General features: G+C 29.9%; 5 protein-coding genes across 6 annotated transcripts in view; 3 read left to right on the top strand and 2 right to left on the bottom strand.

Moving 5' to 3' along the window:
* LOC109593864 (troponin T) overlaps positions 1-19,965 on the bottom strand; it is a 168,468-nt gene that overhangs the window by 11,948 nt on the left and 136,555 nt on the right. The window lies entirely within an intron of this gene.
* LOC109609694 (uncharacterized) lies at positions 404-1,835 on the top strand. Its single transcript, XM_020026413.2, has one exon. It carries the CDS (start codon positions 489-491, stop codon positions 1,728-1,730), a length of 1,242 nt encoding a protein of 413 aa, XP_019881972.2. The 5' UTR covers positions 404-488; the 3' UTR covers positions 1,731-1,835.
* Positions 4,141-6,002, top strand: LOC109609693 (uncharacterized). Its single transcript, XM_020026412.2, has 2 exons — positions 4,141-4,294; positions 4,365-6,002. Exon 2 carries the CDS (start codon positions 4,407-4,409, stop codon positions 5,826-5,828), a length of 1,422 nt encoding a protein of 473 aa, XP_019881971.2. The 5' UTR covers positions 4,141-4,294; positions 4,365-4,406; the 3' UTR covers positions 5,829-6,002.
* LOC109593872 (aminopeptidase N) lies at positions 6,040-18,661 on the bottom strand. The gene is made up of 14 exons (XM_020009002.2): positions 18,527-18,661; positions 13,415-13,466; positions 13,094-13,359; positions 12,445-12,819; positions 12,246-12,388; positions 11,999-12,194; positions 11,637-11,787; positions 10,586-10,794; positions 10,160-10,343; positions 9,901-10,102; positions 9,550-9,827; positions 9,162-9,361; positions 7,553-7,867; positions 6,040-6,491 (listed from the first exon to the last, which is right to left on the bottom strand). Exons 2-14 carry the CDS (start codon positions 13,454-13,456, stop codon positions 6,233-6,235), a joined length of 2,820 nt encoding a protein of 939 aa, XP_019864561.1. The 5' UTR covers positions 13,457-13,466; positions 18,527-18,661; the 3' UTR covers positions 6,040-6,232.
* On the top strand, positions 14,512-17,748 carry LOC126264809 (adhesion G-protein coupled receptor G4-like; the record flags this gene model as incomplete). The annotated part of the gene is made up of 1 exon (XM_049964188.1): positions 14,512-17,748. A coding segment is annotated over exon 1 (3,237 nt), but the record flags the coding sequence as incomplete, so codon positions are not given.

Here is a 19,965-nt window from a genome sequence, read left to right as displayed (position 1 = left end):
ATTTTAATTTTTAATTTAATACCTAAACCTAAAAATACAATTGTTAATATAAAATAATTTGATAAACAATTCGATAAGCTGTTGGCGCATTAACAAAAATGTCTCTATCCTTAACCTACATTTATTTTAAGATAATATTCTATTGGCAACAAATAGGTATCAACTTATCAACGTTACGAATAATTGACGAACTTTTGATAATTTATAATTTAACAACGCAATGTGGAAAAGTCTAATAACCGCAAAACCGTTGTTGGCAATTGCAAAAACACGAGTAATTTAAAATAATTGGCCGCATTGAAGGAACTAACAGGCCGGCTGAAATTTATTTATGTAGTCTAAATATCGGTATCTATCTTCCCCTTTCCACTTCAAAATTGCGGCTCGTAAGTCACGTGTTATTTGTCCACACCGTAAACCAAACTGAATTGAATGATTGACGTTACGGATTGCACTCGTACCGCGTCTGGTGCTTCAGTTCAATTTTCATGATGGTTAAATCGAAAGTGAACAACGTTGGCGAGCTGCTTACAAAGACGCTGGGCGATGACATCGAAGTCGTCGATCAGAAGACTACTATTCTTACCGCTCCCGGTGAACACTATGGGAGCATTATGTTGGCCCTGGACGTGACAGTGAGAAAAGCCGGTGGTAAGGAACAAGTGTTAAATTTAGTAGCAAAACTTATTCCCGCCAATGAAGTGTTGAGAATTGCCTTCGATATCGGAGTTACATTCAGAAAGGAAGTGATCGCTTACACCGAAACTATTCCTGCTCTAATTGAGCTTCAGAAAGAATACAACGTTCCTGAACACCAAATTTTGGATATATTTCCCAAATGTTATGGAGCTAGGGTGAGTCTGGACGAAAATAAAAATCAGGTGGATGAAGATGGTGTGCTAATATTCGAAAACTTAAAACTTCAAGGATACAAAACTGAAGATCGTCTGGTAGGCTTCGATTTAGAAGCTACAAATATTATTATTCAAGATTTAGCAAAGTTTCATGCTGTTCCTCTTGCTTTAAAATTACTTAAGCCTCATGTGTTTGACGAAAAGGTACGACCATGTCTGGTCAAAAACAATGGTTTGGAACAGCTTCCCGAAGAAGTAGGCCTAGCATTCCATAACAGTATAATGGATGGAGCCAAAGACATTCCAGAACTCCAAAAATACTTGACTCGTCTTCAAGAAATTGTTGATGATGCGGCAGCAAATCCGTATGTAAACAGACCGCCACCTAATGAACCATGGGGTACCATGGCCCATTCTGATTTCTGGGTCAGTAATACCATGCTTCTGAGGGACAACAATGGAAAAGCAATTAAAAATAAGATCGTCGACCTCCAGATAATGCGGTACGCTTCTGCAGTGCGCGACCTTGTGTTCTTCCTCTTTACGAGTGTCACAAATTCTGTCTTAGAAAAACATATCGATGATTTTATTAAATTGTATTACAACAGTTTCATTGCTGTTCTCAATGACTTTCACATCGATCTTGCACAATTTTCATGGGATGCTTACATTAAAGAATTAAATGAAGTGGCGCCCACCGAGGTTTATCACGTTTTAGTGATGCTGAAACCTATTTGCACTGAGAGGGGAAAAGTACAAAATAGTTTAGAAGATTTTCAGGATTCTGATTGGAGCAGGAAAGATTTACTGGGACCTAATCACAAAAGGAAATTGAAAGATACCGTGTTGGCATTAGCTAAAAAGAATTGGCTGTAAAGTTAACATTATTTTAATACAAATTATATTTTATAGAAAGAGTTCTTTTGAAATTGTAAGTACATTAATTTAGTTACTGTTTGTTAATAATAAAAATATATATATTAAGGCTGTTTTTTACTAATTTAAAGATATTTTTTATTCCATTACATCGTTTCAGGTATGTATAATAACATTACTTATTTACAAATGTTGCAAATCAAACATGTATATTTAAAGAATAAATATGTGGTTAAGTTTGTAACATTCTAAATGTGTTTTCAGACAGAAAAGATAAGATTAAATTTCGATTAGACTGATTTTATTTAACATGACATCAATTAATCAGAAAATTAATAATAATACTTGATATAGGGCTCCTTTTCTGATTAATTTTATGAGGTATTTGTAACACAATTAATTTATCGCAAGAATGTAGGCGTGGAAAATAAAAATTATAATTTCTAGTGAAGAAAATATGTTTACGCATTCTTCACTAAGTATTATGGTTGATGGAATTACATTTTCTTGCGAGCATTGAAAGATATATGATGTTTGATATTTGACTAATTAGCAATAAATAAATGTGCGAAATTTGACAGAAATGAAAATTTTATTATTCGACAAAATTCTGTTGGTTTGTAATAGCTGTATATTCTTACAGTAATCTTTTATTATGTACTAATAACATAGATTGTTTATTTTGTCAATGTGTACCGAGGAACAATTTTGGACGACCTATGAATTAACAATTAAGTTTTTAGATCAGAATTGATTAAAAATATTTTTTATACATTAATTCATTCAACTTCAATTTTACACAACATGTGTAACCGAAAATGGAATAAATTTGCTATCAGGGAGCTGAATAATTTTTCTAAAAATTCCTGAGACACGCCAACGTGTGAATATGTTTACTTATCTCTTCCACGCAAAATTTAAAATTTTGGACTAATTCTAATATCCTTAAGATAAATATATATTTTTTGATTCTGAAATTATAAAAAAATATATTTTTTATCAATATATCATAATAGTAATAAAACATATACTGAACACTGTACACACAAAATATTTAAAAGCATTCCAAATAATTAAAATTGTCTAAATTTATTTTTAAATGGAGAAAAACAACTCTTCATTAAAAAAATAATAATTAGAATTTATACTAACATAAATATCATGAACTTAGACACACTAATTTAAAGTACCAATTTTTTTCATAAAATAAATATCACCAAAAGGTTATCACTAAATTAATTATACTTTTCTTGGAATTTTAATTTTTATTATTGATACTATATTTATTTATTTCATACATGATTATAAACAAGTTAATAATCGTAAAAATTGAAATCAAAGTTTAATGAATATTCTCGTTTCGAAAAATTTCCTACGTTATAAATATATATTTTTAAATTTAATTTTATCATCATTTAGTCATTTAGATATAATGTTCTGAGATTGAACAACCATACTTTTATAAACAAAACCTTTATTTTTAAACGAATAAATATAAGTTTTATGTTTTCTGTGTGAAATTTAAATGACACTCTGTATATAGATAGTTAGTTATTAATGATAAGTAAATTTTTATTGACAAAAGTATAGTCTTGGGTACATATATCGAGAGCCACAAATAATCTTTCAATAAGCCGCATGCGGCTCGCGAGCCGCAGGTTGGCCACCTCTGGACTATAGTATAATTGCAGTAATGTTGCAAGATATTATTGTTAAAGGGAAATATAATCTACTGATTTAAAAGACATGCCCAATTATGTCATTAACCTGTGTAAAGGACATACAATTTAAACATTAACAGATTCTAGTTAGAAAATAAAGTAGGCGGTTTATATGTTGTACTAAAATTAATTAAATCGTAATTAAATTGTATGTACAAATAGATGTCAAAAAACAAAAAAGTAATTGAATATTTAAGAAAACTAATGAAGGTTATATAGTAGATTGATGTAGCTCACGTGCATCACTCACATCAAGTAATTAAACAAGTTTCACATTATTAACTACTGTCACAATGAGAATTAATAGATAAATAATAAAATATTTGGACTAGTGAACTTTGATACTATAAAAGAATAATGCAGAAACAGAGTTAACATTTAATCATCATGTGAACAAACTTTAATCATCAAAGATGCGCTGTTGAATACAAAGAAATAAATAATGACTAATTATGACGTTATGTTTTGAATTTTATATATAGTTTTAATCTCCAGTATTTATAAAAATATTTACTCATGTATTGAAAAATATTCGTCCTGTTCTATTTTTCAAACATTATCATCTTCGAGTGATTTACGCTTTTCAAATAATGATAAATAATAAATTAATAAAAAATAAAATAAATATAAAGTACGAAGATGAAATATATCTTATATAATAAATTTCAACGCTAAACTATTGATTATTAGCATTTCTACACAAGTAGATATACATATAAAACTATAATTTTATCTATTAATAAATTATAAAGGGTTATCAAAAGTTTCAATTGGAATGAGATACGATGCTGCAGTTCGTGCATCTCCGGACTTTTATCCTCAGTCACAACGATCAAACCACCTGTAAGTCACATTCGGATATAATTTTCAAGATAAGTCCGCATTATTAATAGATATTTAATCCTACATTTAGTTTAGAAGTTTGGGTCGTCGGTGCAGCGTGTCATTACTCACGATGTATCGGTCAGCAATTGTGGTTGTTTTTGTGTTAGTGTATTTCGAACAAGGAAACACGCAGAATATATCCAATGAAGATGTGGCGATGGTGTTGGAACATTTAAGCCCAATAGTCAAGAATTTAAATATTAGTAAAATTCCAATAGGCGAAGCTGACTTTATGATGACAATGAAAGAGAAATGTGACAAGAATAATGCGGATCCAGCTATAATGGAAGGTTTGCAGGAGCGGCAGGAATTCATAAAAGGGTGTTTGTTAGGTGTGATGGAAATTGGTGCCTTACAAACAAGTCTTCAAAAAGCCAGGGAAAATGGAACGCAGGAGGTTGAACGTGAACTTGGAAAATATTGTGGAAAAGTCGAAACCACGTCATTTTGTTTCCCCACAGTCATCGAGGATCTGAAAAAGTGTTTGAATTTCCGGGAAGTTCGAGTTTTCGAAACGTCCTTGAACGTGATCAGAGCATTGAAAAACAATTTGTGTTATAGAAATGGGCCCCTTGTGGCCGAATTTGTGCAACAGGGTGGAATTGATTGTACAAAGCAGCGGGAAGAACAGATAAAAACATGTTTTAATGAAACATTAACTGACTTTAAACACAATCACCCTACAAATGTTTCACTTATTCAATTCGCCACCACAATTTTAGAAAAATACGACTGTTCAGAAGTTGAAAATCTAAAAAAGTGTATTAAATTTGAACTCGAACAGTGTGAACCGAGTTCTCCGGCCGGAATTCTTGAAAAAATTGTAGACGATATCGTTGGAGAAATTCCTTGTACAGTAAAAAATTTCACTCAGGCTTGTGTCGATACTTTTATCAACACCACAAAACTTGAATTGGAACTGAATGAAGCTAAGAAAACTGGATCAATGGACGAAGTCTTTGGACGATACTGTAACAAATATGAAAACATTAGCTTATGTTATATTTCACCTCTGGAGAAGTCCAGGAAATGGATAAGCGAACAGGAATCAAAGAATTTAAACGAATCACTAAAAACCATTGAAAAATTAAAAGATTTCCTTTGCTACAGAGATGGCGATCGTATGGCAATGTTTGTGGCAGAGAAAGGTGTGGAGTGTATGAAAGAACAAAAGGAAATGCTCCAGCAATGTGTGAACACAACTTTTGGCAGCAGAGTACCGACTGAGTTAAATGCATTAACCTTTTTAGAAATTCCAACATTCTTGATTACGGAAAAAGACTGTGACGATTTTGATGAAGTACGAGTTTGTGTCAATACCGAACTTGAAAAATGTGATACTCCAACACCTGCTAATCTTGTAAACGCTTTCTTCAAATATCTTAAAAGTCATACTCCTTGTAAGCAGCAACCAAAAAATTCAGCGCATACATACGTCGCATCTTTGTTAATTGTAATCGGAACACTCTTTACTCATGTGTTTTATGTATAGTTATTTAAATAATTATGAGTAGTTTTCTCAGACTGACTATGAATGTGACTCACTGCGATTAATGTAAATACTTATGCATGAAATGTCATAATCGCACATTTGTTTAATTTATTGTAAATAGTGATATTTGTACTTATTTAATTAGTCTAATAAAAATATATATTTTTAAAGAAACTGTTTTATTCGTTAGGATGTATATTAATACATATAGTCTACACAATACTTTATTTAAGAAAATTAAAACAGATACAAAATAAATATATTTTAAAACGGTAAAATATATATTTTATAATATGTAGAGACCTATTCTTCTATTCAAATTACATTGAAGAATGACCAGAAATCGAATCATTGAATAAATACTTGTTGCTATCTAACTAATTAAAATGTAAATATATAAAACATTATTTTGGAACTTCGGCAATGTCATTAACTGCTAAATAATGATCTAACCATTTCTCTATGATTGGAAGATTGTCGTTACTCCATTTGGTTTCTTCCTTAATATTCTTCAGGGCTTTTTCTATAACGAAATCAGCAGTACCAAATTCGCTTTGTCTTTGAACATACAGTTCTGATACCATGTCGAGACCTTCTTGTGTTTTAAACACGGTGGTAGCTGAGGTAATTAGACTATTCCATAGATAAGGTTTGTCTTCTAACCTGAAAGAGCACTTTATTAGTACAGTGAAATAGTTCATAATAAATTTAAATAATTAATAAATATACTGTTGTATTTATAATTATTATAGTAATGTTTTAATGTATATTACTTAATATCTATCTAGTCTTAATGATTGTTATGTGTGGAAAGTAAAGATTTGTCGTAATATAATAGTAAATTATATTACAGTTTGCACATTGAATTTCTTGAAATTTTGGTTCATTAAACATTTATCACAAGGACAAAAACATTAATGTAAGAAATGTCAAATGTGAAACGCATCTAATTTATGACATAATTATTGGTTATAAAGAATTTTATTAGGATTAATTGATGTTAAGCAATTAATTGTACAAATTTTTTAATTATTGTAATCTCGCAAAATTGAAAAAAAAAATTAGTTTAATTAACATTTACCTATATAAGAAAAAAATGTCACACGTAATTTTATTATATATATTATGTTTTGTTAAGTTTTTACTATAAATTATTGTTTAATGTTCAATGTTATTGTGCAATAAAAATTTAATCTATACTTCAAAGTTATTTTATTAACAAATTGTGTAAAGCGACCTATATGTTTTTTGCAATACCATCTATAAAATGTAATAGCATGTGTGGTATATCTACTCATATGTCAAGATTATTTATTGTAAGATAAGTTATTCATATATTGCAATTATACAGCATCTGGTGTCTGTATTAAATTCTAATAAATATTTACTATTAGTATATGTGTAAATTCTCTATTTAATAAAAGAAACGAATGCTCAGATAAAATAAAAATACATTAATATGTAAGTTCCTTTATCAAAATAATTCTAATGAGTAACTTTGACCTTTGTCAACGAAACAAAACGAAGGTTATTTGACATATTTCCGATAAGATCATATCGGAACAATAGTCCATACATGTCTTATCTTTAGAATACAAAGGTAGCACAAACATTAAGCATAATTATTATTGCTTATAACCAATTTCTATAAATAATAGAATGCACTTTAGCCATAATTAAAATATCACACATGAGTTTAAAGGTGTTTAAACGAATGGACTTACCTTTTTTTGATTTCATCCCAGTTCTTTTTCAAGAAATTAAACAATGTGGTGTAACCATTTGCCCCACCTGTCAACATGCTGAAAATCAGATACACATCTGTATCGCTGAAGTTTCCATTTTTCTCTAGGACAGTGATTGTAAGAAGTTTTTCGATTTTAGACGCGTCATTCGGACAGCCGGCCAACGTTTTCAATAAATAAGTCCTTTCGCTTTGTTTTCTTCCAGGTGGAAATTGAATAACTCTTTGCAATCCGAATTCCCATTCCTCTTCGGTGCCCCATTTAAATACGGGACATATGTACTGGTTCGCAACGCTGAAAAAAAAAAATGATCACAACCAGTAATTTTAGGAAATATTCGTTAGTGATAACCCAAAATAAATTCAAAGTCATAATGACACAGTTTTTGTGCTACTATGGCAATATTTTTGTTTATTGTGGAAATTTATCCAAGTGTTAAACTTTGAACCGCAATTATAAGCGTTGTTAGTAAATATCTTCGCTCGACAATATTGAAAAAAAAGAAATGATTAAAGCGTGTAGATTAAAACATTTCTGCGAGGGTACAAAGTTTTTTTAGATTGGACTTTGTTTATTTCCTAGTTGTTTTCGATCTGACACCATAAGACAATGAAATAACTATCAATTGAGTTCATTAATAATTAATATGCATACATCGTTATCTGTTTACGTTATGTTAATTTTAATTTGTGAAACCAAATTCGAGTCTTTTGATAGCTTCCAATTCAAATCTTTGTACTATTACATTAGTACTATTTGAAGGGATTTATGATCATATAAAGTGGTTTAAAAGATTGCTGATCCAAATAATTTAAATTATTCACTATAGTTGTCAGTATATAAATGATATCTTATTTATTAAATATAATTTTCACATTATTATCTTTTGATATTGATTCATATTTTAGTGAATATAATAATATTTAAAATATGCATGATATGCAAATATGATTATACACGTAGTTATAAATATTAAATAATTGTTATTAAAGTAATGCTACCGTATTAATTAAATCGGGTACTATTTTGGCCATCTGTTCTAACAGCCTTCATTACAATTATTGATAAATTGCGTCATGGCTTAATGTGTAACCAAATTATTTGTAAATATTTACTACATAACAATCGTTAAATTTAAAACGAATAGGCATACATAAACATTATTGTAAATATCATTTAGAATCTGGTGGTGTCGAATTTTGATGGCGAATATTTACAAATGAGGCGTTGCTGAGGCTTCTCCAGGAAAACACTAAACAAACATCACATTTACATTTGGACGAAATTTACTTTTCTATTAACGAAGCCTTGAAACATTTTTAAAAATAACAGACCACTTCCTTGTTGTTGCATGCGCAAATTTTTCCATTCTTCCAATTGCGAATAAAATGATGATAAACGTATAATTTTGCCAGTCCATTTTGCAATGAAATTGTACAATGCATGCTATTTTTGTGGTCAAAACCTACAATTACGGGTATTGTGAGAATATCGAATGGTACCAATAACTGACAGCCATTGTTTACAAACTAGTATCATTAAATCATGATATTTACTAAAACAATTTCGTGGAAATGAAATTACTTACGGGTTTCCTTCATCTGGATTTTTGCTCTCCATCCATTTCTTGTAGGCTTCTTGCGCTTCCTCTATGCATGGTTTGTAGCCGGCTTGACAAAGGAATACTTTCGTGGAACTTCTAAGATGCGCCCTTCCTTCAGATTCACCTTCTTGTGGTTCGTTGCCCAGTTCTTCATATAATGGAGTCAAAAGTATTCTCACATAGGACTATAATTAGAATTTAATTACTTGTATTTGTGATTGCATTAACTTGATATTGAAGAATTTCCAATTAGTTTTCTAGACTCACGATAAATGTTGTTTAATTTAAAATTCTATTAGAGAAATTACACATAATAGCCATAACCAGCGTTTCAGAATATTTTTACTGACTTAACTTATGTTGTGATTTTTACCTGGAACTTTTTATGGACGGCGGAACTATCTATGTGTCTGCCTATGTGATCGATTAAAGTGAAAACGGGATCCCAAGCCAAATAGTCTCTCTCGTATTTTAAGAACAGAGTCATGTTCAGAGCAGTGCCGAAGTTTAGGTTACCGGCATATGCCAGATTCCACGCGTCATGTAACAATTTGGCTCTAGTGACCACAGGTATTTTCTGTCTGTTTTCCGTGCAGAGGAACTTCGCCAACATGTTCCAATTTTCCGTATCATAATTAACTGGGAATGGACCTGTGTGAAATGGAAACTTATTTATAAATCGTTGTACTAGCCAATTTTATGCGGGTAATTGCTGAATACGTGCCTATTTCTTCAGGATTGACGATTATAAATTCATCTTTTCCGGGAAGTCCGGTCATGGTGATTTCCTTTTCTCTTTTCATCCAAACGGATGGTTTAAATGTCGTAAAGTCTAAATTATTTTGTCTTATCATCACAACGGGAATCCACCATACAAATTTCTCTTGATCGGGGACATCATGGGGTCTTTCCCTTAAATACACCCTCTGTAAAATTTACATGTTTTAGCACAATGTTTGAATTTTCATAATAATTTATTTTACTTGAGATAAAACTGCACTGTTGTTTTCATAATTCCTTTGTACTGTGACAACTGGTAATCTATCTTTAGTAACCCATGACCCTGCTATTTCATTTACAGTAATTTTTTCATCCAAAGTTTTATCGTCTCTAGCCTGTTCAGTGATGCTGTTCCAAATGTCATCTCCAAAGAATGTTTTGAATCCCCTGAAAATATTATTTATAGATTCTAGCATGATTTAAATTACTTAACCCTGAACCTAATGTTTCCTTAGAAAATTAAGTCCCATAGTTAAGGTTGCAAATTGAATAAATGCAAATTAATGGTAACTCGCAATTAAGGAAGTGTATTTAAAATAAGCTCGTAAAATGTATAAGATAATTAGATTTTCATGAAATGTATGTCAAGACCAGCATCAGCATAGATCCAAGTACTTAAAGAATATTACCTGTCGGCTATAAATCGCTGTAATCCTTTCTTTACAGTTTCTTCTCCCAATGTGTAGTTTAACATTCTAAATACTAATTCTGTTTTAGATGATGTAGTGTCTTGCTTTATAGCGGTACTTTTTCCATGTGGATATCTCTTGCTGAATTCGTAGTAAATTGAATATAACATTGTCATGGGCCAGTTGTTAAAGGTTTCTTTGTCATTCATCTGAAATTTTAATTCATATTTCATACTTTATTTAAATTATTGAAACATTCTCTTTATTTTAAAGTTCAACTGTTTATTTATTGAATAGCAATTTAAAAATATTTCATGTTAGTCAATCATTCAATTTTTTAATATGACAGTTTGGCACTAAATTGCCATGCATAATTAAACAAATCCTTTTTGCAACATTTAATTGCTCGATTATGAAATTTGCTCAATTCATTGCAATTCAACAATCTTAATTTTGTAATCGCCGGAGAACGTAATTTCGGATAGTCTTATAGACATAATAGTTGGCAACAATGGAAACCACAATAATACATTTCCACATAGAATTATATAATATTTTTTCTCATTTTTTCAATTGAAATATATAAAATGTATTTATAACAAATTATTGTTAATTATAATTTTTGCGCATATTATTTAATCAGCAAGTGCAAATTTCAAAGATTGAAAAAATTAAGATAGTCATCAAAAATTTTATCTATCTACTCATAACAAGAATTTATTTACAAAATTAATATCGATTAAATAATAATTTATGTATCAATTTTTGTTGTATATGTTGTTATATTGTGTTAATATTGTAATGTTTGAATACTAAATAGTAATTATATTAATATTTTATAATACTTTTACTAAATTTATTTTATATAGAATAGATTTTAAAATGTTTTTTTTTTCTGAAATATATAACAATAAAATCAATGATGGTATAATTATAATGCATTAATTAGCTTTTTTATCAGTGTAATTATGTGAATTTTGTCATATTTTTATTGTATTTATAATGAATTAATATTACTTTAAGAAATAAAAAAATGTTGTATTTATTTTACCTTTAATGTTGTATATGCTGTAACATATCGTACAAGAGCGTTGTTAATTTGTGCATCAGTCCACCAGAAGGGAGTAGCCAAAGCCCCAATCCATTGGTATACCAATTCATGAGTTATATGCCATGATCCTTTTCCACTAAGATCACTTTCTCTATGAAAATATTAATATTAATATTCTATTGTATAACAATTTGGACAAAAAGAAAAGGGAACTTTTTAATTACACCTCGTATATAGATTGTTAGTATGTTATCTTTTAACATAGACAACTCAGTCAACACTGGTGTTAATTTTGTGACTATGCTTTATCTCTAAAATTTTCACAAATTTTCTCTAATATTTTTGTTTCATTCTAAACTTACTTAAATAATAATAATCCCCAACTATCTGCTGGTCGAGTAGCTTGGTAGTTGGGCAGAGCAAAGAGATCCAACTTTGGCAAAGGATATTGTCTTGCCCAAAAGTCTTCCAATATGTGAATTGACCTATTTACTTTGTCGGAAACATTTACTAAAGCGTTAATAAAATTAGGTCTGGCCCATATTCCCATTTCCACGTCTGAAAAGAAAATTTACAGTTTCAAAAACAACGTCAATTTTAAATTCTTACTATATCCGGTTAATGTGTGATTATCTTTCAATACTTTAGTACATTTTATCGTACTAAATTCAGATACGACGAATCCAACAGAATAAGTTGCCATTGGAGGAGACTTCTTAAACGTATCCCATACCCATCCGTCCCAATTCTCCCTACAAATATTCTAAATATATAATAGAGCAAAAACAATATCATCCAACGTTCATACATGGGTTCAGTTGACTCCAAAGGCATGTTTGATGTGGCAGTCATATTTCTATGTCTGCCAATTTTTATAGTTATCGGTGTTTTGTAACCGGGTTCGTCAAAGGAAGGGAATACGTTTCTGGCCATATTTGGTCTCAAGTGTGTCGCCACAAACCATTTATTTTGAGACGTTTGAGGATCAATGTAACTACTTCTGAATAATCCTTCGCTAGTGTCATTAAATATTTTTCCTGTGTAACCCATCGATATTTCAAAGAGAGCTCCTTCTTGGATGGGGTCTTTGAGAATTATCTGAAGGATGGGATTTTTCTTTTCTCTTTCTGTACCCGAAATTATCAAACTTCTTGGATACTGATCAGGAGAAACTTTGTTTTTCCTATAAACAATAGTTATTGAGTTAGTGAAAAGAAAACATCTACATTATTGATCGAATAAAATCAACTGCAACAATCAAGAGGAATATTTAACTGTAAAATTGACGTTAATATAAAGAGTGTTTTTTTTATTTTCAACTCTCAGTAACTTGTTTACCGGCTGAAGTGTTAACACGAGTCAACCTCTGACGCAAAATTCCAATTAGCCAATTTAACCTTCATACTATATAACCAATTTAATCTCCCAAAATTAACAAAATAAAATATACAACATACACTTCCTCCTCGGAACGTGTGAATTGTCGAACTATAGTTTCAACCAGTTCCAAATCCGGATGGCAATGTAATGCAATTGTTTTTGTTGGTGATTGAACTGTAAAGTTAATCGAAACTTTGCCGCTAAAAATGCCTTTGTCTGGCAAAGGATGTATTTGGATAATATAATCCTGAGGAACCACGTCTTCAGGTAGTTTTGGGTCTGTTATTAAGCCATGTGCTGCTATTAAGTCTATACTCCTCTTCTGGATATGTCTTCCGTATATCTGAAACATATTCATTTTTTATTTTAAATTCGTTGCCAACAGCTTGCGAACTTACGGATAGAACCAGGAAATAAAAGGAAATGGCTCTAAGCCACATCTTGATATTCCTGTAACAAAATTGGTTTTTTAAATACTTTTTAAAATATGTTGATTCATAAAAATTAAAATCTACCATTTCAAAATTTTCTTTTAAAAAATTTTAACTTTTTTATTTTATTTTTAGATATTTTTTGTTGTTTATATTTTTTTATCTTAAACGCAAATTAACTAGATAATTTTAAATATTTTTCATTTAACGGTAATATAATAGTTAAGCGTAAAACAATAATTCATAAAAAAAATTCAAATGCACGTATAGTTTAACTAATTATTCATTTATGTGTGTTAATAAACACGATCGCACTCGATTACATCCCACTAATTGTAATAATAATTGTTTCGCGGCGTTTCATAGATGTGTTTGTTAATATTTGTCTTTTACCGAATAAGCATGGCGAATTCTTATCGGTTGTGTATTTAGTTACTAAAATTTTTAGCAGTACGTACATTATGAAGTTATGTTTTTGTAATTATGTGCGAAATAATTAAACGAAGTGCAACAAACTACGAGAAAAATGTTAATTGGATTAAATTGCAAAAGTGCAGCATATTCATTTTTTTACTGCTTGAACTGTTTAACAATTCGCATCAGGTAATTATGTAAAACAGTTAAGGTAACCTAATTAAAATCAATTTAATTAATTTAAATACATAACAAAAGTATCAAGAAATATATCTAAATTTGTTACTAATTTACATTCAATAAGGAGATCTACATTTCCTTAAAGGAAATGTTTAGTAATCTTTAATAAAATCTAATATTATATAATATTATAATTATATAATATTCATTTGTCTATACAACTTTTTTCCATTTACGGATTTGACCAAGAAAAATATAATTTAAATAAAAAGGAATATTTGTTAAAATTAATTTTGCCTCTATTAATTTTTTCCCAATTTTATGAAAGCTTAAATATTTAATATGTATTAATAAAAAATGTATTCACTTTCTAGGTGTGCCTCCCTGAAAAGTCAAATTCGATGAATACTAATTTAAAAGTAAACTGGCTACCTCAAAATTCCAAAAAAATCATTGACAGTTACATAGTAATGTCAAGTCCTCCATGTCTAGATCAAGAAAATAAACTAATCACCAGACAATGTATAAACGGATCATGGATTCCCAGTTCACCACCACTTTGCCACGTTTTGATTAACGACAATAAAGAGTGTCCAAATTTTTTTATCGAAACCGAAGTGTGCGCTGTTGTAACAGCACCAGTACACTGGAACGAACGATGTACGGCTTTAATGGACAAGATATCCACAAATTTTCAACCAAAATCAATCAATTATAAAAGCAACTTAATATGGATACCTGCCAAAAGACGTGTGAAATATGGACCCTATGAATATATGACAATGGATTCGAATCACGGGCGTACTATTAACCCAAAGTTTAATATATCAATCAAAGATGATATTTTTAACAGGGACTGCCTTCTGTATCATCCCCGCCTTAACAATTTAATACCTGAATACTGCGACAAATTATATCCACATGTGTGCATATTTCAAAAGGATTCCGGTACGAATAAATGTTCCAAAGGATGTATTCCAGCAGGACTAGGTTCTAAAAAATGCTACTGTAAGATTTATGATAATGTTTGCGAGAACTTGGCCAAAATTGAAACGCCGTTTGAGAAAAATCTTTTAAGTAAATATGCAGGAAACGAATTGTGTAACATAGATAATAACCAAGTTATCACAAAGGATTTGTGGAAGACTTCGAACGTATCAGTCTCATGTTCAATTTGTATTTTTGATAGACCGTTTGGATTAAGAGCCTTGAATGCCACATCTATTCCGGTACTGGAGATGTCATTTAATAAATCAAAGAAAAAGTTGTACCTAATAATTTACTCACCAGAAGGTGTATTTCGGATGAAAGACACTGAAGCTGTGTATTGCTTTACGAATGCTTCGGACGATTTGAAGAAACTGGTGAAAATTAATAAAATTGTGCAGTCTGACGATAGAAAAACGTTTGGGTTAAAAGAAAGATCCGTGTCAGTGTATGAAGTCAAATTGGAAGATTACATGGGAGCTTATTGGTGTGAAGCACATAAGTCAAACAATTTTTCTGATATAGTGTATTCTGAATCAATTATTGCATTTAAGAAGGTAAAAGTCAACGAATACGCTCTGAGATTTCAAATGTACAATGCTTGTTTGGCATTCGATTGTGGTAATTTGTTAAACATACCTTTTCCTAAATTCATACATTCAGAAATAAAAACCGCCTTTAAAGGGTCGGACGCAACATTTAGAGTTATGGATGTAATTAATTTTGATATAAATGCAAATTTTTTGGATTTACTTATTCACGTCAGTACTACCAAAGGTAGGAACCGTATAGGAGAATTTTACAGAATGAAGAATCTTTTGGACACTATCGACAGCTCCATAAAAGTGATATATTTCAGAAATGCTGAATATTGCATTCCATTCAACGAAGAAGTAGGAGGCCGAAGGACCAGTTGGCCTTTGACAGAGAGGGGAAAATCAACTCTCCCAAAGGAAATTTGCGTCAGTTCAAATATGCCAGCAAGACGAGTATGCGAAGGGACCTTCCTAACCGGGGCATATTGGTCTGATGTCACTGGTGAATGTAACTTTGATGAAAAGGCTTCACCATTAACTGAATATTTATTTAATGTTTACGATACAAATATTACATTTGAAAAAATTAATAATATATCAGACATGATATCAAAAAATGATGTAACAACCATCGATGTTTATTATATTTCTAAGGTATTAAAAACTATTTATAACTCTCTAAATGTGAGTATGGAAATTTTAAATAAGACTTTAGAAATTGTGGACAATGTGTCTTCCTTAAATTTAGAAAAATTACGATACGCTCAGGAGTGGTTTAACGTTACTGATGACATAGTAGATATTCTTGAAGATGCAGTGGCTACAACAGATTTTAACAAGTCAGAGGTTCATACAATCAACAGTAAAAACTTATTTATGTACTTCACTAATCCTTTTCTAAGTAATAATTCCGGTATAGTAGTATACTCTAATTCTACTGTCAATTCTGTAAATAGAGCAAACGAATTTGAAAGTGATATAGATAAATTAGATCTTAAGTTGCTAGTTTACGTACCAGAAAATGTGTTAAACACTATTTACAACAGAACAAAGGGTAAAGTGTCTGATGTGAATCTAATAATTATTGTGTACAACCATGATACGTTCTTCCTAAGTGAATCAAAACATTCTGTTGGTCCGGTAGTTAGTGTCAATATTCCTGGACATGGACATTTCTTAAGTAACTCCATTCCAATTTTGTTCAAATCAAGTGAAAATCGTAACATAGAATGTGGCTTCTGGGATTACGGTAAACATACTAAAAGGCATAGAGGCATATGGTCGACTGTTGGTGGAAATTATTTGGGACGATTCAAAAACAATACCGACTTGCACATTTGTTCGTTTTCACATTTAACTCATTTTGCGCTGTTAATTTTGCAAGACCATTCGGTGATTATAGAATTAACTTCAAGTAATTATTTTATTTTACATGTTATAACAATGTGTGGTTTTATGCTTTCAATAATTGGTTTAATAGGCATCGTTCTCACCGCGGTATTATTTGAAAGTTGGCGAGAGAAACCTGGAACGAAAATTTTGTTGCATTTATCAGTTTCGATAATTTTACAATGTTTGAGCGTACAACTTATGGACAGTGATGACATTCATTCGTATACTGGGTGTTTAATTACAGGCATGATGTTACATTACATGGTGATTAGCAAATTTTCTTGGATGTTGGTTTATGCCTTTTTACAATATTTAAGATTCGTTAGAGTATTAGGGCCACTTCCGAATAATCTTGTTTTAAAATCTGTATTTTTTGGATGGGGCGTGGGACTTGTACCGGTGCTAATTACTGGCCTGATAGATCCACACAGTTATAATCAAGAAGACAATTATATTTGTTATCCTAAAGGTTTAACTTTGTATTTGGGGGTATTGTTGCCAATATGTGTAGTCATTACTATAAATAGTATTATTTTTGGTATTGTAATGTACGAAGTAAGAAACAAAAAAGTTGAATCAAATGGAAATGTAGGTAGTAATAAGTTGCAGATAAAGCTTGGAGTACTGTTATTTTTTATCTTCGGATTACCTTGGATTTTTGGAATATTAGCCGAAATTATTAGGAACTCCTTTATTCGTATATTTTTTATATACATTTTTTCTATATCTGTAACTCTTGAACAATTTGTATTATTTTTGTTTTATATAGTGTTTAACAAAGAAACAAGAAATAAATGGATAACTTTGTTAAAATTAAATAAATGAGAATTGTAAATATTAATAAATATTCTTCCATTAAAATCAAAGCTTTTTTTTTTCATTCCATATAATACAAGAATTTATTCTTATGTGAAATTTCGAATTAAAATATACAATATTTTATATAGAATGTCACTTTTTTCTAACGACGCGCTTTAATGTTTTATGATGTTTGACAACTCTAACTTTTAAAATTGTAATTTATACATAGAGGTCAAAGTAAAGCTTTACAAATTACAGGTGTTTTAGGCTAATAACAGGGTATAGTATGGCTGGTGTTATATGCACAGACAGTATTTATATCTTGTTAGGTGGTAAATTTTTAAACATCAAAATTGCTTTACGACGGAATAAAAGTGTGTAATTATAAAATGAATTATTTAAACTGTGTGTAGACTATCTACAATGTATATTATGTATATGAAAAAAGTTAAAATGGGCAAATTTTAAAACTAAACATTTTTTTTTCATTCGATGGATATAGATTTAATAATTCGATTTAAATCAACCATATTACAGAAAGTTTAGTGCCTACTCAAGATGATAACGTATGTAGTCATACAATGTGCCAGTCGTATCAGTGAACAGTTTGAAAACACATGTAAATTCGGTGAGCAATACATTTATTTATATTGTTAAATCTAATATATTTCAATAATCTATATATTTATTTTTTAATTTAATTTAAATACATGTTTGTAATTTCGTTAATTAAACGTCAGAATAATAAATCATAAAAATTGAAACTTACCTGTATTGTGTGTGTTTATGTCTCCTTTACCATAAAAATCTCACCATCAAAAACACTATAAATTTACAAACGGCTATAATAAATAAAATGTTCACTTTTAACTTGCCTCCTATGCTTTATTGTCGAATGTACGAATAGGTATATTAAGAATTCAGAATAGAAAGGGTTATAAATTATTCTGCATATTATAGTCCATTTATCCATTTAAGGCACAATAAGCAAATAAGAACTAAATTAGGTGCTACCGGTGACGAACTCAACAATAGGTCTATTATTCTCAAATCTCTGCATTTCCCTTATGAAGAGTGACATCCATTACTGGGCAATGCAACACCGTACCACTCGCTAAAAATAATTCAGTTGTCAAAATCTAATGTTCTGTAGTAAATCTAACTGCCTTAATTTTGTTATTTTAACTTATTATTTGAAATAAAAATGAAAATGTATTTTATCACTTTGTAGTTCTGACTAGATATGTAATTTTGTAACTCAAGTTTAGACGAATTTTTAAAACAATTTTTACTATTGCTCAATTTAGTTTAATATACTATGTGGCCCAAGCAGGACATCCCCATAAAATTTGTATTTTTCGTCCCATTTTGACAAACTTTTTTTAATTGTAAAACATGGAAATATAAAAATATATTTATAATGAGCAATTTGTTAGGCCCCACTGGATTAAGTACCCCCTAGAATTCTGGAAATTAAAAATTTATTTTTTAATCAAGTAGTATCAACTGACAAGAAAAGCACAAATTATCTTATTTTTCAAAAATATTAGAATATTTTACTAATAATGCAATACTCACAACTAATACACTTGATACCCATATTTTATTTACTTCCATCAATTCACCGTTCAATTCAATGCGTTCATCATAAATTCGTAGTAAAATTAAGAGAAGAAGAAAAATTGAGAAAAGTAACAACGAACCAAAAATAAAGGCGAAGAAATGTTAAATGTATTCAAATACTAACGTCTATTGGTGAAGCAAATAAAATTTATTACGAGTATTATGCATTTTAGTATTAGTATAGAAATTATTAGAATAGTATTCAAACAAAGTTGAAAAATAAGATAATTTGTGCTATTTTTGATAATTTATTCCATAGTTACCAAAAAAGTTCCTACAAAAAATATGCTTTTTAATTTTTCCACAGCATCATGAATATGAATAAATTTTATGTAAAATTTGGTGTACACTCATTTCATGTGGTACTTAATTCAGCGGTGTAGTTATATTTGCTATAAAAAATTTGCTAGTATGATTACTTCAATTTTCATGTCTAAAAAATCATATATTATGGTTTGGTTTTGTCAAAAACGTGACATTAAGTACATATTATCTTGCGTTATAATTAAAATTTCAAAATTGGATAAAACACATATTATGAGGGTGTCTCACTTTCAAATGGGCCACACTGTATATTATATTAGA

The sequence above is a fragment of the Aethina tumida genome, chromosome 3, assembly GCF_024364675.1.
Source record: "Aethina tumida isolate Nest 87 chromosome 3, icAetTumi1.1, whole genome shotgun sequence".
Taxonomy (NCBI): domain Eukaryota; kingdom Metazoa; phylum Arthropoda; class Insecta; order Coleoptera; family Nitidulidae; genus Aethina; species Aethina tumida.
This window is presented reverse-complemented; position numbering and strand designations above follow the sequence as displayed.

What these genes read in the sequence shown, in the direction of transcription:
- LOC109609694 (XM_020026413.2), top strand. Translation starts at nt 489, where the DNA reads ATGATGGTTAAATCGAAAGTGAACAACGTTGGCGAGCTGCTTACAAAG.
- LOC109609693 (XM_020026412.2), top strand. Translation starts at nt 4,407, where the DNA reads ATGTATCGGTCAGCAATTGTGGTTGTTTTTGTGTTAGTGTATTTCGAA.
- LOC109593872 (XM_020009002.2), bottom strand. Translation starts at nt 13,456, where the DNA reads ATGTGGCTTAGAGCCATTTCCTTTTATTTCCTGGTTCTATCC. An exon ending in TTGGAGTCAACTGAACCCAT is followed by an intron (nt 12,389 to 12,444) that starts GTATGAACGTTG and finishes GAATATTTGTAG; the next exon opens with GGAGAATTGGGACGGATGGG. An exon ending in TGGGATGAAATCAAAAAAAG is followed by an intron (nt 6,492 to 7,552) that starts GTAAGTCCATTC and finishes GTGCTCTTTCAG; the next exon opens with GTTAGAAGACAAACCTTATC.